We start from the raw sequence: 26,764 nt of genomic DNA on the forward strand, positions 1-26,764 counted from the left end.
AAAGATGACTAATGGAGAATGGGAGAAAATATATGCAAATGACATGACTGACAAGGGCTTAATTTCCAGAATATACAAACAGCTCATACAATTCAATAACAACAACAAAAAAGAAAACCCAATCAAAAATAGGCAGAAGACCTAAACAAATATTTTTGCAATAAAGACATACAGATGGCTAATAGGCACATGAAAAAATGCTGAATATCACTTACTGTATTTGCATCTAGAGAAATGCAAATCAAAAATACAATAAGATATCTCCTCACACCAGTCAGAATGGCCATCGTTAAAAAGTCCACAAGTAATAAATGCTGGCAAGGGTGTGGAGAAAAGGGAGCCCTCCTATACTGTTGGTGGAAATGTAGTTTGGTGCAGCAATTATGGAAAACAGTATGGAGATTCTTTTAAAAACTAAAAATAAATTTACCATATAATCCAGCAATCCCACTCCTGGTCATATATCCAGAGGAAACTCTAATCAAAAAGACACATGCACCCCAGTGTTCATAGCAGCACTATTTACAATAGCCAAGACATGGAAACAACCTAAATGTCCATCGACAGATGACTGGATAAAGCAGCTGTGGTATATTTAGACAAAGGAATACTACTCAGCCATAAAAAAGAATAAAATAATGCCATTTGCAGCAACATGAATGGACCTGGAAATTGTCATACTAAGTGAAGTAAGACAGAAAGAGAAAGAAAAATACCATATGATATCACTCATATGTGGAATCTTAAAAAAATAAAACAAATGAAGTTATTTACAAAACAGTCTCACAAAATAGAAAACCAACTTATCAGGAGGGTAAGAGGGGGAAGGAGGGATAAATTGGAAGTTTGGGATTTTTAGATTCTTATTACTAGATATAAAATAGATAAAACAACAAGGTCCTACTATACAGCACAGGAAATTGTATTCAATACTTTGTAATAACCTGCAATGAAAATGTATGAAAAGGAATATATAGATATATATGTATATCTATATCTAAATCACTATTCTGTACACCAGAAATTAATACAACATTGTAAACCAACAATACTTCAAAAAAAAAAAGCTCCCCAAAAGGTTGAGCAAACTTCACCAGAACCAAATGTTCCTTTTGGCTCTTTTAGATCATGAGTACCAATTTCCAAAGCCCACTGTCAGCCAGTGTCCCCCCGTCAGGATTCCGCCATTAGAGGTCTGTGAGGCATCCGTTTGTATTCCAGATATACTTATATAAGAACGGTGATTTCACAATGGGAACCAGGCAAAAACTCACACATTAGTTTCTCTTGCTCGAATATGTACTATTTTAATTTTCATATTTGATACTTGAAAACATCGAATACTTAATATTTAAAAATCATGAAGTCTATAAATGAGTTGAGAAGCTTTGAAGAGATAAATGAGTCCATCTGGATTATTTTTTCACAACCACATAAGTACTTAGTGACAAGGTATTTTCTTTCCATATAAAATAAGAGTTACCTAATGTATCTGAGAAATTGTGACGTCTCCCTTCTTTTTCTCTATGTTTATTTCGATGTTTTTTCCCAGAGACTAGTGCTGGTGTATAAAAATGACTCTACTCTTGTGGCATTACCTCTTTTTGTCCTCTTTTTCTCTTCCTGCAGCAGTTACTGTTTATTTTTGTGCTGAAGAGTACGGAAGACAGGAACACATTTAAAGTAACGCATCAGTCATCCGAACTCCAGAGAGAACATTCTTAATTGAATCATGTTTTTCACTTTGGGACTTAATGCAAGTGAATTTTCATTTTGATTCATAACGTAGTCATCTACCTACATGTTAGCTACACAATCACAAATTAAAGTGAACTATTAAGTATTCCTTCTGAGACATGTAATTAAAGAATAAAAATATCTGCAGCATGTCATTTTCCCTGTTGCATAAGAGAATTTGGAAGGCACATGTCGTCACAGCAGAAAGGACAATGTATAACAATGAACTACAAACTCTACCTTTAAATTTTTTCTTCAGATGTTTTGTTAAGTGGAGTAACAGAGAAGACACTCTCTTGACTTACTAGAGTGGTTTTTATTTCCCTGTTGGCCTAGGAGTCTCCCTCAATAAAAGAGCCATAAGGATATCAAGAAAGAACTTAACCGTGGCTAACACTTAATCAGTTAATGCAAATAAAATAGTGAATAGATACTTGTGATGGTGAGGTTTTAAGAGTTATGACCCAGGGCTTTGCTTTTGCTTATATATTTTTTTGTAGAGCTGACGATTCCCCCAGGCCCCACAGAAAGAATCATAGCAAAACATTCAACAAAGAGGTAAAAATAATGGGGTCAGAGGGCCATGCTGCAACAATAATTAGCTTGGAGAGAAAAGGTAAAATGTAGAGAGGGACTATCACAAGGTCTTGGAAAGCAGTTATGTGAGGTTTTCGAGTTACAAGATTTCCAAGGTTGATCCGCTATTTTGCATTCATCCCTCTTGGATGGAAATTCCTCAGTTATGTATGTTACCTGAGTTATTTTTTACTTCTATTTATAACTGCTTTTAAGGAGAGATACTTTCGATTCTTCTTCTTGGGTAGCATACATTGCTCACATTTAGACATATGTAAAGGTTCAGTCTTCAAGTGACTATACATTAACTTTAGAAAACCTAGACTTTGGCTGCTTCTACAAGAAGGGGCCATCTTTGGAGAAAAGGCACTAATATTTGAGGTGAGCGGTTCTGAAACTTCCGATGCTTCAGAAGCAGCCGGAGGGCTTGTAAAACACAGACTGCTGAGCTGCATTTCAGTGTTTCTGATTCAGTGGGTCTGGGATAGAAGTTGAGAATTTGCATACTTTTTTTTTTTTCAAGTTCACTTAATATCATCTTAAGGCTTTTCTTTATTGAAGGACGGTTGATGTACAATTCTGTGTCAGTTTCAGGTGTACAGCATAGTGATGTGTTTTGTTTTCAGATTACACTCCATTATAGGCTATTACAATATTTTGGGTACAGGTTCCTGCATCCCCAGCTGCAGCTGCGGCTGCTGCTGGTCTGGGTTCTGCACTTTGACAGCTAATGCTTTACATGAGTGTTAAATGAAACTGAGAGTTGCTAATAAACAAATTAAGATAGAATAATTGGAAACCTTAGAAACCTTCTGTTGGTGTATACAAAAGCGATATTCAAAATATTTAACAAGCCATTGGCCAGTTAGAATGCATACTGTTCTTAACCCATATGGCCAAACCTGTGCGATGTTAGATTTGAGTGAGTGTATGAAACAGAGAAACAACTGTACAAAGGTAAACACAAATTTTAAAACTTTTTTCCAGGAATAATTTTTCAATGCTTTTCAAAATAAAAATCTATAAAGTCAGTGTTTTAGACTTTAGGGTACTAGATCATGTTTTATCATTTCATTTTGTTATCTCCAAAACAACAACTAAGTTAAAATTTTGAAAGATAATTTTCTTTCAAAAACAGAAAAAAGTGTTCTTCTGTTCAAGTATTATCTCTTCTCTCCCCAATGAGGAGGATGACTCCTTTCATAACCACTCCTTATTTTTCTGTTACATCTTAATAGGATAATGTTTAGTGTATTTTAATAAAATTTTAATGTGATAAAATTAAATGATGTCAGAAACTAACAAAGACCATCTTGTTCTTTTTGAAATCACATGTGTTTATGAAAATTAGTTGGTGGCTAACATTTGCAGATCTCAGACTCCCCAATTTATCCCTTCCCACCCCATGTCCCCAGTAACCATTAAGATTGTTTACTATGTCTGCAAGTTTGTTAATGTTAGCCACTAAATATAAAAATAGATTAAAAAAAAAACAAGTTTCTTCTGTATAGCACAACGAACTATGTTCAGTATCTTATAATAACCTTTAATGAAAAAGAATATGAAAATGAATACATGTATGTATATGCATGACTGGGACATTGTGCTGTACACCAGAAATTGACACATTGTAACTGACTGTACAATAAAAAAGATACAAAATATAAAATAAATAAATTGGTTAGAGTAACTAAATATGTATGCTTATCATAAATTTCCTCGTTTTTGAAAAGCATATTAAGACACTTTATGCAAAAGGCATGTAGAGTAAAACTGCACAGAGTATTGGCACTAATGGAATAAAATGATACATGAATATTAAATTTGCAGTGAGTTTCACAGAATAACCGTGATCTATAACAAAGCTTCTTACTTAGATAAGTAAAATAAATGTGTGTGTACGTGTGTGTGTTTCAAAATGATGAAACTCCTCTCCCAAATGTTAGCCACTTAACGATTATTTTTATCTACTTTGAAACTTCAGTTGCATTTAAACTGGGAGACTGTTTGAAATACTGAAGGCAGAATTTGAAGATTGAAAAGATGACTAGGATATGGTGATGACATTTAAAGTGGCGTCACTCTTTTCTGCAGGAATGTGTGTGCATATCTTTAATGTCAGCCCTTGCCTCTGGGATGACACTTGTTAGATTTCATGGTGTCATGTGCTTAGTTCAAGGTCGGTAGTCATGATTTTTATTACACAATACCCAGATATTTCACTTGTTATCTAGAAGTAACTTGTTTAAACCAATTTTTCTTGTTCTGCTCGCTTCTCTGTGTACTGTGATCACCTAATTCTGTTTTAGTTTTAAAATATGAAATTCTGAAAGGTGCTGTCATGAAGTAGTACGGTTGTTTAACCTTGAAATCATTCCTGTGAAAAACAGTTGTTTGCTTCTGTTGGATGGCTCCTGGGTTCCTGGGGATGACTTGGCTCAGAGACTGGCTAACCCCTCAGAGGGAAAATGGTGCACTGCGTACACCCAGCCCAAAGGAAAAACACTGGGGGCCCAAGAGACATTTCTGGCCAACTGCTGATTTTTAAAAGTCTCCCAGCAGAATTTCTTCTTAGGTTACAGCTTTGTCTACAGTCACAGAAAGGGGTTAGATGTGGCTGAACAATCTGTCCAGACTCGCAAAATGGTAAGGAGCGCTGGCAGGGCTTTCTCGCTCTCTACAAGGATCACACCTTCATGCAACACACCTGTATCAAGGTGGACCACAAGTTAATGGGGTCAATACACATAGATAGAAAAATGAAGACTTATAATTCAAGAGCAGTCCAGTAATTTCTACAAACATTAAATAAAGGTCCATGACAAAGAAAAGTTAAAGTATCCAGACGGGTTATCTGTCTACATTTGGTTTCCAAGTTGTTATCTCCACTTCCACCCCCAACACACACACACACACACACACACACACACCCTGCACCATCACAAGCAAACTGATCACTTCTAGTGCCATCATCTCCCCGATATACTCCATCATTTCCCCGGAACTCTACGTGTCTCAGTCTCTCCATAGCATTTTGGACCTTCATACCACTCAGTTTTTTTTTTTTAATTTGTGGGAAGCTTGGTTGCTTTTTTTATAGCAGATGTCTTTTTAATGAAGATAATTTTTATCAGGGTGCTTTGGGGCTATTATTCAGTTAATAAATGAGTATGCATTTTGTCTTGTTTGCTTTGCTTTTTAGTATATGAGATGTCTCAATTGGAAGCCCACCAACTGTTGGTAATTTATCACCCCCTTCTCCCCACAACTTCCTGAGCCATTTCGCTTGTTGGAAGCATTGGCTTAGTTGTATCTGTGCAGAGAGTATTTTGTGTGTTTGTGGTCGGGGCGGGGTTGGGGTGGAGGACGTCAGTACTCTCTTAACCTGCACGATTCTTTGGGAATGTTTCTTAATATCCAAAATAGTGCCATTCGCTTGGTCCTATAGTGTATTAAAACAAAGGTTTTGAAACCTTTGAAAGATTTGAAAGACCACTGAGAATATAGATTTGTTAAGATCCTTAAAATAGACATTAAAATGTGCATTTGAAGGTATACGTGGAGCTAGCACTGTTCATTGAAGCCCTATGTTTTAATACATATTATATAGAAAATATTCTCTTCTGTACCAGGAATAGGAGAGGAACTTTGCTTTGAGGGAAAGTGCGTAACCCACTTCCTAAAGAAGATATTGTGGATTTAATTGAATATAGCATCTTGCCCTCAAAAGATCTATCCAAAAGATTTGATTTATTAAAAAAGAAAACTAGGCAGGAAAAAAAAAAAAGGACACAGCTCCGTCCACCAAAATCGTATTCTCCAGGTAGAATCAAACCAATCCAAGCTATCGCTGGTTCCTCAATTCACTCTCGGAGGTCTTAACTTCACATTTTGACTCACACTATGTCTTTTGATGTTCCGTGTTGTTGGAAAACTGATGCATGAGTGTCCTCTCTGTTCAAACTGTTTCTAATATATAATTTCCTTGTCCAGTGTTCTTTCAATAAGGGTACCTAGTCCTTTGAGGGTATAACTTGTCAGAATGATGCAAATGAAAGTGTGGGTTATTTCTTTATCTATTTATAAAAAAAAAGATATTCTGCTTCAACACCCTGCCCACCGCAGTGGCTGTGATGAAGAAGACACTGTGATGATTATTTTTCTGGCCAAATGGAACACTGAGTTTAAATAAGTCATGGGATGTGATGGATAGATACTATCCAGACTTAATCCTCCACTGAGATTTCTTCTTTATGAGTGACATTTGGAAAGGGTTTGAGCTGCAAAAGCTTCTGATCTAAGAATCTCCCTGCCTACTTCCACCTCACCCTAAGCCACAAAGGATTTTTCTGCCCCCATTAATTAACATTTGTAACTGTATGTTTCTCTAAGATGATTTTGTATCTCAATTAATGTGTCTCTCCAGTACTAAAAAAAAAAATGGTGTTAAGAAAATGTAAACTTAGGAAAATGTGTATTAGGATTTATTAAAAAGAAAATCTCAGAAAGTACCAGCAAAAGAATCACATTGGCCCCATTAAGTAGTCAGAACACACTGGCTCCTCCTGGCAGTGGACCAGGCCACGTAGACGCACGTGTTGAAAGAACGGCCTTCCCTTGAACCTCTTAGGCTACCCTCTGTGGGAAGCAAGGAGAAGGAAAAAGTCATACAGCTGCCCATCTTCCGTCTACTCCAAATGGACTTAGTGCATTTATGTGTGCGCTCTCTCCCTTCAGTGCCAGTCTCTGGGGTGTCCACTTCCCTTCTGTCTGGGACCTTCTCCTGGTAGACACCTGTTGAGTCCTGTGTTAATAAGACACATTGTCAAAGGAGAAAACACGTTTTCTGAGCCCAGAAGGTGAGAGCTCCTCTTTTGTGGGGCCCGTGTTCATCCTGGGGAGCCCAGCATCTTAGGTAGCAGAACAAAAGCAATACAGTTGTAAATTCTTATCCCCCCTCCCCCTCCACAAAGAAAGTGTCGTTGCCGTGTTAGTGTTCACCTGCATCTCTCTTAAGAGAAGCAATGCAGTATTTCTTCCTTCCATCCCAAGGTTTTGGAATTTCCCATCACTTCCTAGCATCATTCGAAAATAGAACCCCACCCACTGTTCGGCCACGGCCAGAAGTAGCTTGAATGGTACCTGTTATTGAAAGGGAGTCTGTATTTGCAGTAATACAGAGAATGCCAGTTTAGAAATGAGCCTGATTGCATGGTTCATTTTGTTCTCCTTTGTAGAGCCAGGCTGCGGCCCACTACAAAGGCACGAAACATGCCAAGAAGCTCAAAGCACTGGAAGCCATGAAAAATAAGCAGAAATCTGTCACTGCCAAGGACAGCGTAAAGACTGCCTTCACCTCCATCACTACCAATACCATCAATACCAGCTCTGACAAAACAGGTTAAGCGATGATCTTTGTTGTGTTCTTGTTCTCATCCTTTATTTGGGGGCTCCCTCCCTGGTCCAACCGTGTCCCTGCACACTGATTCGTGCTTCCTCCATCTTTCCGTGTGATGGTCCCCAATCCCCTTGAGAGATGACGCTAATCACCGGTCACGCCGCAGGTTTTGCATGTGAAACAGCCCTGCGGCTGTTTTAGAGGAAAAGTCAGAAAGGTACTGGAAGCCGTGGCCCCGGTAACTCTTTGTGAGATGTAAACCCCGTTTCAGTGTGTGTCGTTTGCATCTTGTCTGCAGCACCTGAGCTCTAACTGCCCAGCAGATTTGATTTACCTGTGAGTACACGGCAGAGTATGCCCAGTGAATCGAGAAGACCCCCCCATAAGGGTGTCATTACTGACAGGCTTTATTCTCATAAATCCCAAACGTTGCATTATTTTAAGTAGTGGCGGTGTGACTCTGGGCTTGTTATGGCTGGGTAACCTTCCCTCTGCATACACAGGTAAGTGTTATTGATACCAATTATTCTTTTTAACAGAGTCTTCACAGTGAAGTAATGGCCTTTGAACGGCCCCTTGGGAGACCTTCTGCAAAGAACTAGTTTACTCTTGCCAGGGGAAGCCAGTGGGGTTTCCCTAAGCTGGCATTTAAAAATATAAGGCCACTAGTCCTCAAAATACATAAAAGGAAATCCCATATAATTCATGGATGTACCTTTAATAAATCACTTTCTAAGAACACAGGGCTGGTACATGTCGGTTGTTTTCCAGTCCCTACAAATAACAGTGGTCAGGAGGCATTTACTTAGTCGTGGATGGTAATGTGTTAACTCGAAGAGAACTTTCTGGCCATGACTGATGAACATATAAAACGAACAGTGAACTGGTGGTGGGTGGGGGAGAGTAGGTATAGCTCAGTGGTAGAATGTGTGCTTAGCATGCACAAGGTCATGGGTTCAATCCCCAGAACCTCCATTAAAAAATACAATTAAAACAAAATAAAACAAAATAAAATCCACAGTGAACCAATACAACAGATAAAAGCAACTTGATTACTCATGGTGTATCCATTAGATGTATACAATAATCCGCAAAGGACCTGGAGAGATGCTTGCTTCTGTGTGAATCTGGAAGTGATGACAATGTTCTTTCCGAGTTCCCACAACACATTTTCTGTCCTTCATCTGAGTCTTATAAGCAAGTGCGTCACGCCCCCTCCCCGAGAGCCCCGGGTACTCTCTGAAGCTGAGTGCCGCGGGCATCTCTGTGCGCTGGCACTCAGTCTGATGTGCTCTAGGTGCTGAGTGAGATGTCTGTTGGCTGTGTTTTCCCTCACCTCTTTGATTCTCTGATTCATCCAATTTTGTGTCACAATATATAAAGGAAAAAAATAGGACTTGTCACATTCACCTCTTTGGTATCCAGAGCCAGAGCTGAATTATACGATCTTATTAATTTAGACCTAAAACCTCGTAGGGAGAACATTACTCTTTTCTCCCTTAATTGAAAATCCATTGCCTTTTTCAGGGGGGTGCTATAGGGGAATGAGTGGTAATGAAACAGGTGGGTGTTATTTATGCTCCCAGATATTGGGGCACAAATTGGGAGTCTTTAAAGCCATACTTGCCATAAAGATATATATTTCATTTGAAAAGAGATAGTAGGTAGACAGAATAAAGAAGTGAATTTGACGTAAAGGGTTTGGTCGAAAGAGATGAGTTTGATGTAAAGAGTTGGATGTACAGTTTTGCTTGTTCCCAAACTTTTCTGTTCCTAGACATTTTTATCAATAATGGCTATTTGGGTTACCTTGACTTCTCTTTAAAATGCAAAAAGTCCCTGAGAATGTACATCATTTAAAAATATATATGTCCAGACAGGGTAGAGCTGCTAACAGGGTTTAAGGGCTCCCACGTGTATCATCTCTGTTACCTAAACAGCTTATGAACACATACCTCCATCCCTCATTTAGAGAGTAGAATGGAAAGCATGGCAGTCATCAAGGCTCTGTCGTCTTGGAGGATGAATGGAAAAACTTGGATTGGGCTGTGGGAGAGAGCCTTCATAACATAGATGCCCAATGGAGAAGCCAGACCCACCTAGAGGTTGGAATGGTGTTGAAAGTGTGACATGCTCTTTCCATCTGGAGCTAGAGAAAATTCCAGAAGGACAGAGGAAAAATAAAGTCTTCAAACTTAGTTCAGATGTCCTAAAGCCAAAGGAAGGAAGTGATGGACATCTGGAAGGGCGCTGGCTTCCTAATCCGTGGCGACTGATATCCACAAAGAAACAGGTCATACAGGTTAAAGACTGAGCATTCCAGCATCCTCACCAGATGTTTGAAGCTGAATTCTTTCCTTAAGCTGGGATTTCTGCACAACTACCAATGAGAAGTAGCCTAGGAAAGCCCCTGGCATTTCATAGACTCTTACCCCATTTGTACTATAATATAAATCAGAGGCACCGATGCCGACGAAGTGGAGTTTTCTTAAAACTATTACAAGTCCTTTTTATTACTACCTGTGTCCTCGGACTGATTAGGTACAACTCTGAAAGCAGGATGGGTCTCTGTGCTAGTTTCTTGGAACAGTTAAATACTTGGAGGCAGAAGGAGAGAGAGAGAGAGAAGGCTTGAAAATCAAAGACCATGTATTTTTAAATAATAAAAAAAAAATGTAACCCTTCTACGTAAGGCATAATGTTGTTTTGTGATTTGTGGACTTATCCATGCGTAAAAGATATGAATACATTACATCGCTGTTACTAGTTTTACCATATCATTCTTCAAAAGACTAATCCAAATATATATATATACTAATAATTTTATTAGTAGTATATATATATATGTGTGTGTGTGTGTGTGTGTATGTGAATATATATATATATATACGTTGTTGGGCAATGAAGTCATTCTTTATAACCCATATAACAGATATGGAGAATTATATGAAAATGAGAGAGTCAACTCCATGTCAGCATAATATTATGGGAAATAGAAATATGGACAATAATGGAGAGTTTCAAAGATTTTTAAAGAATTCTTTGAAGTCTTAGTTTTAACCAGATGGGCACTTGGAGATTCCGGACATTGGAGTTCATACCTTTAAGAGGCCTGCCTGCTGCCTGGAAGCCAAGATGGGAGGAGAAGGCAAAAGCAATTAGTATGTAGAATTGCCTTTAAAAGTGCTGAGTATACAGTGATTCGGTAGATGCCAACCTACGAGAAGTTTGAGCAACAGTAGTGAAAAGAGCAAGAAGTAGTATGCGTTTGAATTAAAAAAAAATGATTGGGAGGTTTTCCTGAGATTCTCTAGAATATAGGAAATAGAACACTAATAAAAGAACAGATTTTCATTGCACGTCTACTTATAAAAAGAGAATTCTTTTTAAGTTAGGCGTTACGTTGTTGAATTTATACCAAGAACAATTCACAGGCGAAAGTAATATTTTAAAAAATACATTAAACTCTCAAAACTGTTGGTGTATGAGGGTGCTTGCTATTCATTACAGAATATTTTACAGAGCGAACATTCCCAGAGGTGACCAGAATAACTTTGTCTGATCTAGCAAGGTATTGGGTTTTTTTTTTTTAATTCAAGTTTTTTATACAGAAAAAGTAATGACAAAAATTAAGAAATTATGTTTAAAGTACCTTGTCAAAGATAACTCGATTGACCTTTTTTTTTTTCCTGCAAAATAACTAATTCACAATTTGGCAATTAAGTCTCGTGCAAAAAGTCATTCTCTGGTCTTTCGTTACTTCCCTTTCTGGGCAATTTTATTCACTCTCATGACCTGTCAGTTATGTTAGGCCGGGTTAAACTGCTAACTCCTGGTGACTTTTACAGCCACCGGTTATATCTCTTACAACTACCTATCAGCTGTGTTTTTTCCCCACGTTAATTTAACTCCAATGCCAGGCTAATGAAGCAGTCACCAGCTGGACATTACCAACTCTAGGGAAGAGGGAAAAAAAGGTCATGAATCAATAGGCTTTTAAAGCTGTTAATGGAAGTGACATGCAATTTTCCTCTCACTTTCATTGGCGAAGCACGTGGTCAAGCCCGATTGTCAAGGGCAGGGAAGAATGATCTTCGTCGTGGAAGGGAAACAGATACTAGTGAGCAATAAATTATCGCAGCTCACCATGGCTTCCACCATCCCTGTGTTAGATGTCTCAGCATTCCACACCTCTCTCCTTGTTCTCCTCCTAAAACCTGACCTGATGTCTTTGGCCTGTTGGTCCCTCATTTGGATGGTCTGAAGCACCTCTCTTCTGCAAGTTCAAAAAAACAAAAGCCTGACTTTGACCATCATCCCCGACTTTCTCTCCATCCTGTCTTTCCGAGTTTTATTTTTGGTCCTGCAGCTCACAGACCTGAATCCTTCAAGTTGTCCTAGCCTCTTCTCCCTGAGTCAGTCCAGACATCTGCTCCAGACACATTCCCAGAACATCTTTCACTCATTCACACGCGGTTTCTACCCATACCCTGGCCTCATAAGTCTCTGTCTTACCCACCACGATTGCCCTAGTCTCCATGCAAGTCCAACCACCTCCATTCTGGCCCACTGACAACCAGCCACATCCTTCATTCTGTCCCTTTATACTAGACAGCACTAACCCACTCAGAAACCTCCATGTACCCTTATGCTGGACCTCATGCCCTCCCATGGTTTCACCACAACGTGCCTTTGCAAAGTTTTCTTTTGTTGCTCATCTGCAATATTCTCCACTAGAGACACACTTTCCCCGCCATCTTTGTTTCTAATACTGTTCTTGTAAATTTCTCCCTTAAAAGTGTGTCGATTTTCTCTTCTTCCTCCTGCCAATAAGCATCTATGCCTTCCTAACTACCCTATCATATTCTTGTCTAAATACCATTTTTACTCCTCTACCTCTTCCTACTGCTAGCTGACATGCCCGTGTAGAGTACATGCTTGCATAATCCTTTTCTTTCTTTCTTTCTTTTTATGGAGTACTTTTTACATAAAAGGTAATAAGTAGTTTTAAAACTTGAAGCAGTTTTGCGTTTTTGTTCTTGAATTAAGGCATAGCAAAGCTTTAGACTTTTTTTTTGTTTGTTTGAATAGGTGGAATGGTTCTCATGAATCCAAGGAATTCTGAGATGTTGCTCATCCAATTTCAGAGTTGCAGGTTTTCATAAAGTCTAACCCCAAAAATATGTGTGTTTGCTTTTTTTTTTGAGATTCTCCAGTTGCACGGTAAGGCTACACATTTCTAATGCCCCTTCAGTGACTGTCAATCAGGAGTTAATTAGCCTGTTGAGATTATGGAGTTACCTTAGTCATCTAATTGGTTAGATCTGAGAACACCTCTCCCTGGTTCTATTATGTAATTCTCTTGATCAAGTCTCAGCGAATTGCAAATATACTCATTAGATAAAGCCACGTTGCAGTTTAAATTTGCACTTTTCACTCTTATGATTCAGTCTTCTTTGTATGTATTATCTCCTCTCTTTTTCTTTTTCTAAATTCAAAATCACAATGCAGGGGTGTTGTACTCACCGGACTCAGAGAAACCCAGAGTGAAATACTTTTGAATCTACTGTTGAAATAGTCTGTGAATGCAGAGGAGCACTTACTTGCTCTGGATTAATAATGGATTCCAAGTGTTTATTGGAATTTGAATTATTAGTTCTTGGAGCAACAGAGAGTTTTCTAAGGGTAAAGAAGATATCCAGTGCAAAGTGGTAGCCAGTGACTATACACAAATACATTAGGAAAGGAGCCTCTTTGGGAAAGTCAGTCAGTTTTATAAGGTCACAGAGTCTGGGGTCTCTGCTTTCCTGAGCATGACTTTCTCAAGCCAGCTGTTTACATCAGGCCCTGTGCCTGGCAGAGATAAGCACACACTTCTTTTCCTTTCTGTTTAGGTAGAAGCTAAATCATGAGAATGGTGACCTGGAAACAAAAGCAGGAGATGAACAGTTTGTAAGGAAAAAGCCAATCCAATGTCATTTAGAAAACAGACACACAGTTTTCAGCCAAAGGCAAGTGGGAATTAGCTTTATTTCTGTTTTCATAAGGAAGATGGGAAAAGTTTGCTTTTCTTGACAAAGGCTTCAAGCAAAGGTCCCAAATGTTGGAAATTACAACAAAATACAAGCTGGGCGTGGACCTCAGAAAGCCATGAATCTTTGATATTGTCTCATACATTTGTATATACAGTCTAGTACAGAATATTTATAGGGCATTTCATTATATAAATATTTTACACACATATTTATTCATACACAAGATTCTGTCCTTCATACCTGTTCCTGAAATACCCACCCCACCAGGTCTTCATAATCAGCATTGTACATTTTCTTTAAGAAGAGAAACACTTTTGTGGCTGATGAATCCATAGCTCTGTTGACCTTTCCAAGGCAACGTGAAGTCATTTGAAAAGGGGCACACTTCCATCAGCACTGACAGATCTGATGTACTGATGTGCAGATGCCCCTCTGGCCGAGTGGAAATCGTGCTGACTCCTGGGCTCTTTCTTTTCTGACCCATCCTGCCAAACAAAGACTCCCCGGGACAACCACTGCTACAATAAAGAATCCCATTGCAAGCATCTTGGCACAAGAGTTGAAGCACCGTTGTGAGATCATTGATGCCTAAAGTGCTTTTTCTTTTCTTAGCACTGGCTCGTGACAAGCTTCAGATTGGCCAAGGAAAGAGACTTTTATCAAGTGTTTCCTTCTCAAGATGTGTGGTAAGTGCCAGCAGAGTGTGCTGGTAGCAGATGGGTAGAGAGATCAAACAAGAGAAGGGAAATTCAGAAAGGAAAACACACACACACACACAAGTGCGCACGCGCACACACACACACACTTGATGCTTATTTCAATATTGTGTTTCCAGAATCTCTGTATGTGAATCAGTCGTGACAGATTATCCGTGAGAGGTGATTTCTATCCTGTTCATTTCTGTGCCTGAGGAAATCAAGATGCAGGAAGGTATTTTGCTGATAAGAGCTTTGACCCAGATACATTCTGTAAACCCACTCCTTGAGTCACAGAAGAACTTCACAGAAAATTCTTCATCTGGACAAGAACATCTTGTCTTTCTAAACATAATGAATGAGTGAAGCAGGGAGGACCTAAATTTCCTAAAGGACCTGTTATCTATCCATGGTCAGGAGCCGGGGTATGATGTGCAAACAGGAGGGGAATGAAGACTAGACTGATAAGCTAGTATTGAATTTATGTTCTGGTTCAAAGCGACAGGGTCTTCTGTGTGTGTGTGTGTGTGTGTGTGTGTGTGTGTGTGTGTCTGTATACACTCCATGTATGTGACTGTCTTTCTTTACCAGAAATAGAAAATCTATTTTTTAAAAATGTAAACTAAACACCTAACCAATATCTATGCAATACAAGACATCTGGATGAATTTTAAAATTAAATTACAACTCCCAGCGGCTTTGTCCACAGCTGTCACACGTCTGGAAACATCTGTGTCTACGTGTGCGTGTGTGTGTGTGTGTGTGTGTGTTTTTAATTAATGGAGGGTTTTTTTTCCCTTTTTTATTATGTTCTTAGAAATTGAGTAGACATAAACTTATATAATGAAAAAATATCTCAACTGCAAAACAATAATTCTTAATGTTAGACTTAACTCTAACACAGAAGTTCAGCAATGGTCAAATACAGCAGAAGGTGAAGTGAACACCTGTAAAACACACATGGACCATTGCAGAACTTTGTCTCTGAAGTGGAAGAGTGAAATATTAGATATTTGATATCTAACAGTAATAGACATGAAACAAGTATGAGATTAAAACATATTATGAAATATTTCTTGCAGTCAGGAGACATAAAGCTTCTCCTGAATTCTTACTAAAATGCAAACTGAAACATATATTTGAATTAAAAATGGTGCTTGCATTTATGTTCTGTGAATCGCAAACTCAAATATGGCATCAGAACTTTTTTTTGTGATCTGGCCCTGGCCTACCATTTCCGGCTGTCATCTCTGTCACTCAGGAACCCCAGCCCAACGAAATCACCTGAGCATCCAGGGCCAAGTGAATACCTTCTTTTGCTTGAAAAAATATCCTCCCTTATACTTCACCCCACCCCATGCATCACATACTGATGCACAGAAAATGCTCACGTTGTCTGCCAGTGACACGTGCGTGGTTGCACACAGACGTGTACAAATAAATCCGCATTCTTTGCCTGGTTGATGACCACTTCCAGGCTTCTGTGAAAGCTCTGCCCCGGCACCTGTTGAAATTGTTTATCTCCCTACTCGTCAACATCACACTTTCACCTCCTTGATCGGCCTTTATCCCGCACATCTTTATCCCCACCACGAGCAGTTTTACATTAAAACTATCAATAAACAGTGATGTATTCATTTTACTTTCAGGACTATCATCCTAAGAATCCTTTTAACAGTAAAAACTAACTAACCGAAAGGTAGAGAGAGACCCCAGTTCTTGCATACCCGAAAGATAAGTTTACAATCGGGAGGCGGTGTGCTGTGTAGCGAGAGATTTTAAAGATTTATTTAGAAAAGAAAATGTACTCGTCCAAGAACGGGAAGCGGGCAGGTCCAAGGTGGGAAAAGTGGTGATTTTGGTCCCCCTCTTTCTCTCATAGCCTCGCTTAGAGGTGGTCTCTTGATTGATTGACGGCTCTTGTCCCTGGAATGCTGAGTCATGTTTGGCCTTTGTGCATGTCCTTACCCATGGTGTACACAGAAACACCCACAGTGGGGGAGGGGGCTAAACCGAAATGTTAATTATGATACAATGAACATTGAGTCGTATCCGGTTAAGTCCTTTCTGCTACCGCACAGTCGTGGCTCTTGGGTTTTGACCAGTTTCTTGCTGGCGCTCATTTAGAAAAAGTAAAAGCCCTTTATGCTGGAGACAGGCATAACACCATCCTCCGGACCATCCTCCCTCTCCTCCACCGTATCTGCCCCCACTTATCGGACCACCTAACACTAACACAAACACACTCCAAAATATATTGCCACAATTTCAGTGCATACAGAGGATAAATTTTGCTAATTGAACTTTATGACACTTTATAATACCAAGCAAAGATATGAACCAGGGAGACTCAGAATTTGAATGTTCAACAATGGGGTTGAGCATTTCCCAGAGACAGCATAAAATGAAGCTGCTGTCTGAATGATCAGAAGTGCGTTCAGATTCATCATTAAATTCCCTCTGCTACTCCAGTTTCTAATGAGAGTTCAGGACATTTTAAAAAGCTCTACGGAGTTAGATTGACAGTGGACTAACCCAAGTTGTACCATGGGTAGCGGGTTCAATTTGAGGGCAGAGAGCACATTTATCTCAGTGGGGTAGAGTCTGTGCCGTGCGGCCAGGGCACAGCCAGTGCCTCCTTTACTTTGCTTTGCTTTTGCTGTGACTCAGTTTGCGGGCAACCTTGACAGCATCTTAAACTTACATGATTGCTCAAGTCAGTCCCCCTCAGGCTAAGAGCTGGTGCCCTACCAAGTCCAAGGTGAAGGTCAAGATGCAAAATGTGTAGCAAATCATGATACTTACCGATCTGAACCTTATTTTGTTCTTTGTCCAGCTTTCTGTTTCCTTGCCAGCTCTCTAGTACAATTAAGTAAAACCAGGAATAAAACAAACAAACAAACAAAAAATGCCTCTCTTTCATGCTGCCCAGGAAGGAAAAGAAAGAAAACCTTCCCCGTCCTTCCCTGAAATGGTCAGAGATTTGAGCGTCTGACTCATGAGACTGGGTTATTTATTTGTGCTTTGATCCACCCATTCATTCACACCCACTCCCTCCCCTACGAGTTCTTTTGCAAGAGACATGATGCTGCAGGGATGGAAAGTCAGGGGCAGAATAGCAGTTCTCCCCGCAGGGTGTCTTCAGTGTCCTTGGGAAAACAAGAACTAAACCCCAGCTATCATCCAGGCTAGGAAGTGATTCGGCAGGAGAAAACAGCGGATACAAGACCACGGAAGTCCAGAGCAATTGGAATGAATCTTCCCCAGGTGGGAGGGGGCGGGTTCACAGACATTACTAACCGCACATGCTGACCTTAATGTCAAAGACGTGGAATCCCTAAAACAACTCCTTAGATGAAATGTTTCATTTAAACATTTAGGGCCGGTGCTCAGTACTGTGTTGACCTCTCGTGACTCACGTGAGTGGGGGAGGGAGAATGAGAGGCTAAAACAAAGCGTTTTAGTAATTGTGTGCTAGAGGCCAGGGAGGGTTCCGGTAGAATCGAACTCTTAATCTGCAGATAAAGAAACCGAGTTCTGAGTGAAATAACTTGACTGAGGTCAACAGATTTGTAAGAGGCAGAGCTGGGGTTTTAACCCAGTCTGATTCCTTCAGTCTTGCTGCCTCCTCCTGGGCACCAATCACTTTGTGAGCCCCACCCCTGTTTAGATTGCTACTAGGTTTCACCTTGACTGTTAACTTACCCAAGGTTGTTTCTCTTATTTTGCAAAAGCCTCTAACCCGTCCAGAGAATGCTGTTGAAATACTTGCCTCTGTGTATCAGGCTTTGGACCTGTTAAAAGGCACTGATGTGTGTGTCTGCCCACACGGAAGCGCGTCACCTCTTTACTGTGATTTTTTTACCTGCGTGCAGGCTGCTAAGAGAAGATAAAGTTAAGGGCCAGAGCTTTTTGTTGGTCTCTGTTCTTTTTAATGACAACCATGCTGTTATTTTTTATTATTTGCCCAGATGGAAAAAGCTTTGTGTGTTGGGAAGGACTCTCTTTGATCCTTGTACGCAAAATTTTTATAGTAGTTCATTTAGAAGCTGCCCGTGAAACCATCTCAACCTTGGTTTTCCTGTGCGTGTTGATTTTGTACAGAATTCTCTGGAAGAACAAAACTCAGGCTTGAGATACAAAAGAGGAAAAAAAAAAAGGTCTGATTTTTGTTTTTTAAGGTTGTTATTTTGTTTTTGTTGTTTTTTTGCCATCAAATGTGAATTTTTCTAAATAAACATACAAAATGATCAAATAGGTGAGATCGGGCACGTTCAGGGTGGTATAGCAAAAGAAAATGTGACAATGAATGTATGTATGTTCATGTATAACTGAGAAATTGTGCTCTACACTGGAATTTGACACAACATTGTAAAATGACTATAACCCAATTAAAAAATGTTTAAAAAAAAAGATCTAATAAAGATACCACAAGACTGCCTGCATTGGAAGGATTAAGGTCAGGCAGGACTTGTACTGTCTTCTAAGAATTTCCACTTTTGGAAAGTGCTTTAATTCTTTCAGGCAACTAAGGTGATATTTAGTGCAGTAATTTAGTTAACTGAAAGTCCAGGAACCTACGTTACTAAGACATTTTAGATCAGTATATAGTGATATTTAAAAATAAGGGCAGGAAGGAATAAATTAGTGGTTGGGGATTAACAGACACATGTTGCTATATATAAAGTAGATAAACCACAAGGACCTACTGTCTGGCACGGGGATCTATATTCAATTTCTTGTAATAACATATAATGGAAAAGAATCTGAAAAGGAAAAATATAGATGTGTGTGTATAACTGCATCACTTTGCTGTGCACTGAAACTAACATTGTAAATCAAATACACATCAATAAAAATTTTTTTTTTAAAAGGAAATGTAGTCTAAAGTTCAGGGTCGTAAATAGTTTGCTCTATAAAGTTGGCAATTTCCTAAACAGGAAAAACAGTGTAGTTTTTGTTTATTTAGCTTTTAAAATGTCCGTGTGTCATCATATAAATTTCTAGGTTATTGACATCCCCAGTTTAAGGAATTTTCTTTGCAGAAGACTGTGAGTATCAGAAATGGGACGGAAATCATAGTTATTTCCCCATTAGTAGAAACATTTCATAAATTCTTATTTGCCAAATATTTTGGAAAAACATATTAGTGATGTTGATCTGACTGTTAGTTATTCCCAGGGACTTGTATGCGTTAGCTTTTGCGTCCTAGGAAGCGAGGAAGTAATTGTCACCCTGAAAGACGGATGGATCTTAAAAGGGATTTTGAAACAGTAGGTAAAAACCAATTTCTTACTGCAGAGTAATCCAAGATTCTAACCAGATTATATGTCTTTGTGTTAAAAACCACTGATCTTAATAGCTGTGGTTGGAACAGCAATGGAATAATTTACTTGTCATGGCTGTCAGATTCACTGAATATTTCTGTCCACTCTTACTTTCTTTATTCAAAACGATAAAGGTGGCATCTTCTATCCAACTTGCAGTTAATGGGGGAGGGTAAGATAGTTTTTTTTGTTGTATCTTGCAGAAATTTAATTTTTTTTTGTAATGCAAAGTGTAATGAAGGAGAGAAACCAAGTGGAACTTGATTGACAAAGTCAGTTTTTCAGGAAGAACACATTTAGAATCCATAATGCAGGCCCATTCAACTTGTGGACACTTGGTCATCGGATTAATTTAGTTTAGGTGTTGGTTTTTAAGACTGTTGCTTTTACTTAAAAACCTAAGGAAGTCCTTGTTTTATCTTCATCAAAACCCCACCCAGTGTAAACTTCTCTAGAGTCAGGAGTTGCAGTCTTCTTCTGCCAGAAAGAAAAATAAAACATTTACTAGAATGTCTCTCACTCCCCGGTTTGGTCAACGAGCAGATGTACTTTTGGGCACCTCAACACATGATCAACCCAGTGTTAACATTGTGAAAACCATACATATGCTGTTTAGAATCTCTGTGGTGTATTTTAAATTAGTGAAAGATCTACCCAAGTGCTTAAATGTGTATGTGTAGCCTTTCCTGAAACGTGCAAATGAATCTAAAATTCTACATGGCAGGAGAGGGTATACGTATATTAGGTTGCAGAATAGTAACTATTCCCTGCCAAAAGTGAAAAAGGAAAAGAAAAGGAAAAGGAAAGAGAAAGGAAAGGAAAAGGAGAAGAAAAAAGAAAAGAAAAGAGTCAGCCATTTGTCTATCAAAGTTCAACAGACTTTTTCTATAAGGGGTCGAGTATTAAGTATTTTTGCCTTTGTGGGTCACGCAAATTCTGTCACAGCTACTCAGCTCTGACACTGCCACATGAAAGCAACCACTGGCAATATGTAAACCAATGAGCTGTGTTCCAATAAAATTTTATTTCCTAAAACCCACAGCAGGCTGGATCTGGTCCATGGGCCATACTTTGCAAATCCCTGGTCTCGATGTCTCCAAATGTTTAGCTTCTTAATATCTTTTCCAATTATCTGTGCATACAGAACAAACCACTGAAAACTTGGTAGTGGGATAAAAAACAAGCATCGTTTATTATCAGTGTGTCTCATGATTACGAGTATCTTGAGCTGTATTATTAGCCGTATGTGATGGATCTCTCTCGTGATTCTGAGGTTAAGAGGGCAGGGTTCGCTCGGGCGGAGGAGTGTGGGGAGAGGTCCCCTGTCGGGTTACAGTCAAATGGCAGCGTGTGCTGGCGTCCTCTCCAGACCTGCCTGACTCACGTGTTAGGTGCACGATGTGGAATGAAGAACATGGCTGTAACTAAATCCTGTGGGAGATGCAGTCATTTTTGTAAAGAGCTCTCGTCGAATGTTTCAGAAATACTTGGTTCTCTCCAGCTCACTGGAGAATCCAGGATAAACACTGCCTGCGGGTGTGTCCTCTGTGCGTCTCCTCCTCCTGGCCTTGTGTGGCCTAAGTATGATGCTACCCTGAACAGCACATTTCATCCACGTCCAATAATACCAGCGGTGCCTTTTTCGGACTGCTGCTGGCCTATTTCATTTCCTTTAGATAAATGCAATTTTTCAGAAGTTGATTGTAAACACTCTTCTAGTCCTGTTCTTCATCTGAACTAGCAATTTTAATTAAATGGTAATGACTAAAAAAAACAAAAATGCCACCTTTTGGCTAGAACTTCAGCCAGGGCTGTCTGCCAGAGCATCTGCTGGTGGCCTTTCCATGCGTCCTGGGCTCCTCACTGCATGGCATCTGGGTTCCAGAAAGACAGCCCGGCTGAAGCTCTCTCTCCTTGTGTGGCCTCCCCTGTAAAGTCACAGCACCTTTGCAGTGCACCTGCTCTTCTGGTTGAGGTGGGCCTCAGAGGAGAGGGCTGAGGCCACACCCAGTGACGGCCGAGTGGCTCAGTTCCAACGTAAGCAGGCCGCGTGGGAGGGGAGTCACTGCCGTGGCCGTCAGTGTCAGGTGAACCTGCCACAGTGGTGTTGTCCTCTCCAGTCTTCCTCTCTGGGCTGTCTGAGCACCAGCAGTGGAAAAGGCCTGACCACGAGCTTTGGAGGTCCAGGGAGAAGCCGGGACGGTCCTGGGAAGAACGCGTGTTTGCTGGTGGGAAGCAGGCGTGTGCTAAATCCAAGTGAGTGTACGACTCCAAACCCCAGAGCCAGGTGTCGAAGGAAGAGAATTTTCCGAATGTGTGTAAAAGATGGGGGGCCTCATGTTTTCAGAGGAAGGTTGTGAATCCAAGTCCAGGCACACAGGGCAGGAAGTCAGGAAGGTGCCTCCACGACCAGAAGCCTGAGGCGATGCCCTTGACCTGGCGGCCACGCTCTGACCCAGCCAGGGGCTCCGCAGACAGGTGGCCAGCCTGGGCGCCACTGCCAGCCCAGGACAGCCCGCGGCCCAGAGTGGGGCCGGCAGACAGGGCTCCTAGGTGGGGAGAGAGAACCAGGTTTTGACTGTGAAGGTGAATCCTGACAGATGTCACCGGAGCAAGACTCTCACCAGAAATGACTGCATCAGCTGGTTGGTTTGCATCACGATTTCAAAAATAGACAGAACAGCCCATCTGGGAGGTTAAAGAATGAGGCAAGTCTTTAAAACACCATCCCCTAACTTCTCTCATTTTCGTGCTCAATAAGCCATCCTCTGCGTCAGAGCCCCCGGAAGGGCCCCTCGGAGCGTGCACCTTGGTACGAGAGCCCGGGGACATCTCTGGTGCCATTTTAAGCCTCCCCCACTGTATGTACCTCGCTCGCTCTGTCTGTGGACCGAATGTACCTATTTTTTGCTCCGTTGATTTAATAGCCCCAGGAAAAGTTGAGAATGTGATCATAGAAGTTCTGTCTGAGTGGAGCGTCTCAAGTTTCCTCTCCAGCCTTTCTCTGGGGTTCCTTGGACCCTATAGGTTCTAGGTTTTGCTTCATCCCAGCTGCTCTTGGTGTAGAGCCTGCTGACATTAACCTCTCGTGTGTGTGTGTGTGTGTGTGTGTGTGTGTGTGTGTGTGTGTGTGTTTGTGTGTTCCTGCCCCTCTATCCCCTGCAAGAAACATTTGCCTTATTCTTAAGCAGTGTTTTAACAGGTTTCAGTCCATTAAAAAGCAAAAGAGAGCATTAAATAGCATTCTTCAGCTTTTAACTGGTGAGCTCTGGTCGGTTTATTAATAGACTCTAACTGCAAATGTGTCTGTTACATGCTAGGGCTCTCGGCCGACTCTCGCAGCAACAGCGGTGTCCTCTGGGACTAGAAATCCAATTCTGAGTTCTACCTCCAGGTAATGCTTTTGGACTGCTTTAGAGAGATTAAACAAATAAATGGTGAAACATTCCTTCCAGAGAGCTGAAGCTGGCTGGATTTATTCATGCTCTAAAAAACCCTAGCCTAAGAAAACAGCCAAGACTTAAAGAAGCTAACGGCCCAGTGGGACCAAGTCTGTTCTGCTGGCAGTCTCCTTATTGCCATTTCTGTCCTGTTTCTACAGGACTGTGACACTGGATGGACAGCAAGCTGAGAATTGGGATAATCGGAAGGATGTTTGAATTCTTCTATGGAAAGTCACAAGCACTAGAAGGAGAGGGGGAGCTTTGTCTTGATGGTAACAGAGTAGGAGAGTCGATTCTGGCTATGCAGATGCATGCAGGCAGGAGGAAAGCTCCATTAATCTTAGCTCCATGTGAGACCGGCCTGCTGCCTCTTTTCTCATAATGAGTCATCTTTCCCTTTTTGCCTTGACTGCTAGGAAGCTTGGAACACATTATGAACACCTGTCATCTTCCTGAACTTAATGGAAAGGAATTGGAAGAGGTAGATCAAGCACCAGAAGAGAAAGAGACATAAAATTTTAACTTAATGCCAGAGAGTTTAAAAAAAAAAAAAACCCAAGGAGCCTGGAGGGACTGTGATGATGTAAATACATAAATTCAATGTTAAAGTACATTTCCCCTCCCCTTTTTAACATAGCATGGGGGAAGTGTTCAAAGAAGACTGGCTTGGTTTTAGCAGATAATGAAATTGCATTTTCACTGCACATTTAATTGTAACCATAACAATAGCAGATATATCTATAACACTAACTCTAATAATATTTTACACAGTTCAACTTATTTAATTCACACGATGGCTCAAGGAGGGTTCTGATCTTATTCTCATTTTGGGAGTGATGACACTAAGGATCAGAGAGGTTAAGTGCTTACCCAGAGTCACACAGCTGGTCATGATGGAACCAGGGTTGGAATCCGGCAAATCTCCTCCAGCGGCATGGTCCTCAGCACTGGTCCTGTTGGCCCTGCAATGTCAGGTTGTGATTCAGCTACATGTGTTGTAGTTTCAGTAAACATATTACTTGATAATCTTCCCTCTGTCAAATTTTCTCCACATTCTTACTATATTAATATTGTTCTGTGTATGCATATTATGTGGTGTGTATATATGTATATATATATATGTATATATATACACACACACACACACACACATATACATACATATATATATATATATATATATGTGTCCCTGGTTACATGTGGAAGTATCAATAAAGGTATAGGATTGACAATGAGGAAGTGGTAACGTTAGATCTTCCATTGTGACGTTCACTGAAATTTGAAATTTGCAGCAGAGACATTGCTCACTAAATATGCACGTGTTCCCCTCCATGTTCAAGTTCCTCTTGTGTTTACAACGGGGCCATGTCATTCACTGTAGCTAATGTGACTGTGGACAAAAATGATCGATGGTGAATCCCTGCATTTGCAGAGAAAGAAGCCTAGAGCACGAAGGAAGGCCCAGAATGGCGTTTGAAGGGCCACACATTTTGTCACAAGTGAAAGAGTTAAAAAAAACTTCTGGAAGAATTGGTCCTGGAAAATTGGGGGTGGGGGGGCGGGTAAGATGGTAGCTGCCCTCAAGTACCTGGCTTGTCACCATGTGGAAGAAGAACAGCCTTGTTCTGCACGGCGTGAAGGTGCGTAACCAGGGCTGATGAGCGAAAAATACAGAGACACTCACTCGGTTCAATTCAAAAAGAACTTACTTTTCATACCCCGTGATGGGCTCTCCAGCACACTTGTAACAACTCTGTTTCTTGCGTGGTTTCACTTCCTGTCTGTCACCTCCGTAGAGCAGACGCTCCTGAAGTGCAGGAGGAAGTCCGTCTTGTTCATGACTGTCTCCCTAGCGCCTTGCATGGTCTTGGCTCATTAAGAAGAAGTCATCAAATGAATGAATGGAGGAATGAGTGAACAAAGGAGCTTTCTATCAAACAGCGCATTCCAGATGTTTTACTGGCTGTGGAGGAATTCTGGTTCAGGTCAGCGGGACTAGTGTTTAGGAACGTCTTGGAGCAAGTTCCAGCTCTGGGTTGTTGTTCCGCTGATGTGAAGTAGTCTTTCCAACGCCCGGATCCTCTGACTTTTCTCTCTTTACTTTTGAGCTTTCGTGATAGTTAGAGCCTTTTGTTTTTTACTCCTCAGCAGATAAGAAATCCAGTCAAGATGTTTGTTATTACAAAACCAGAGAGAAAGATCGCAAGCTTTTTTTTTTTTTTTTAGCCCAACTTGTTTGTGGAGACATTTATCATCCTTTGATAACATGTCATCATCTTCAGAGAAACGGACAGCGGGTGCTTTGTAATTGGGACGGGTGGCTGTGGCGTGACTGATGGAAGCCTTGATCGCGTATCATTGTCAAATATGTGTCTCTGAAAGGCGTGTGTTTGAAAGGCTGTGCTTGCGTCTATGACACTTGGCTCCGTGCCTCCATATGTAGCCGCCAATTCATGCACCTCATCTCAAGTTTGAGTGGCCCAACTTTGATCACCGGTCAGATTAGCCTCATTATTCACTGAGCATCCCCTCTACTCAGCGGTCATCGGCTGGATTTGTGACTCTCTAGATCAAGTCTTTAAATCTCTCTGCTAAGTCAGTTTCCAGAGAGCAGAGCCCCGAGACTGGCAGCTATGAAAATCAGCCACCACTCAACGCCCAGCACAGGATTCTGTGTCAGGGAAGGGTTTTAGGACCTAAGAAAATTCACTGCCATCAGGAGGACTTCAGCCTTGTTGAGTAGATAAAACCAAAATGGGAAGACTATGACGTATGTCTAAAGGGACAGACAGAAAGGGTGGTTCAGACATGGTGAGAGAGGGAGAAAAGGCTGGGGGTTGGAGCTGGAAAAGCAGATGACATTTGGACTCAGACTCTAAGTTTATAATCTCTGCTGTGTCATTCAATTTTCTTCATCTATCAAATAACAAATTGTAGTGAGGATGATCAGCAATGCAGTTAAGACATCTGCCGTAACGCCTGACACATAGTGGTTACTCTGAAATGGTAGGAGGGTTGCTATTGTTACTGCTTAACGTTGTCATTATTATCCTCGAGTACCCATTCCTCTGTGATCCTCACAGATGGAAAAAAATTAGGGAGAGGTATGCAAAGAAACTTCATGGAGGAAGCTGATAGCCAGCAAGATCAGAAATGACGGAATGGCCAAAAGAGGGCTGAGACATCTGGGATCTTTGCTGTATCACAAAGGTGAGTACACATCAGTGATGCCGAAGGTCAATTTGCCGCCACCAGCTGGCATTTCAGGACAATTCAAGCTTTTTTTTCAAGTTGGCTCCAATATTTAGTAAAACTGGCCCTTCGTGGTAACATGGGTATCTCTTGAATGCCTGCGTTATGGCCCGTGTGCTGCTTTAGCAAATTAGGAAGCCTTGTAGATCAGGATAAGCATATTTTTAGAAGGAATCTCCATCAGCCAGCTGATCATGGCAAGACCACAGCTTCAGAAGCACCTCTGTGTGGAAGAGCCTTGGCGCGCCAGGGAAGTAATTAATTTAAACAGAGAGAGCTTCCGGTTCCAAAGAAAATTGAG

General features: G+C 40.7%; 1 protein-coding gene across 4 annotated transcripts in view; it reads left to right on the plus strand.

The window, feature by feature from the left end:
• The window catches only part of ZNF385D (zinc finger protein 385D), a 290,014-nt gene that overhangs the window by 201,334 nt on the left and 61,916 nt on the right, over window positions 1-26,764 (plus strand). For all 4 annotated transcript variants that reach the window (XM_074371716.1, XM_074371727.1, XM_074371723.1 and 1 more), the window contains one exon: window positions 7,551-7,713. In XM_074371716.1, coding sequence (XP_074227817.1) covers window positions 7,551-7,713 — 163 coding nt within the window. The remainder of the gene's footprint in view (window positions 1-7,550; window positions 7,714-26,764) is intronic.

The sequence above is a fragment of the Camelus bactrianus genome, chromosome 1 (genome assembly GCF_048773025.1).
Source record: "Camelus bactrianus isolate YW-2024 breed Bactrian camel chromosome 1, ASM4877302v1, whole genome shotgun sequence".
Taxonomy (NCBI): domain Eukaryota; kingdom Metazoa; phylum Chordata; class Mammalia; order Artiodactyla; family Camelidae; genus Camelus; species Camelus bactrianus.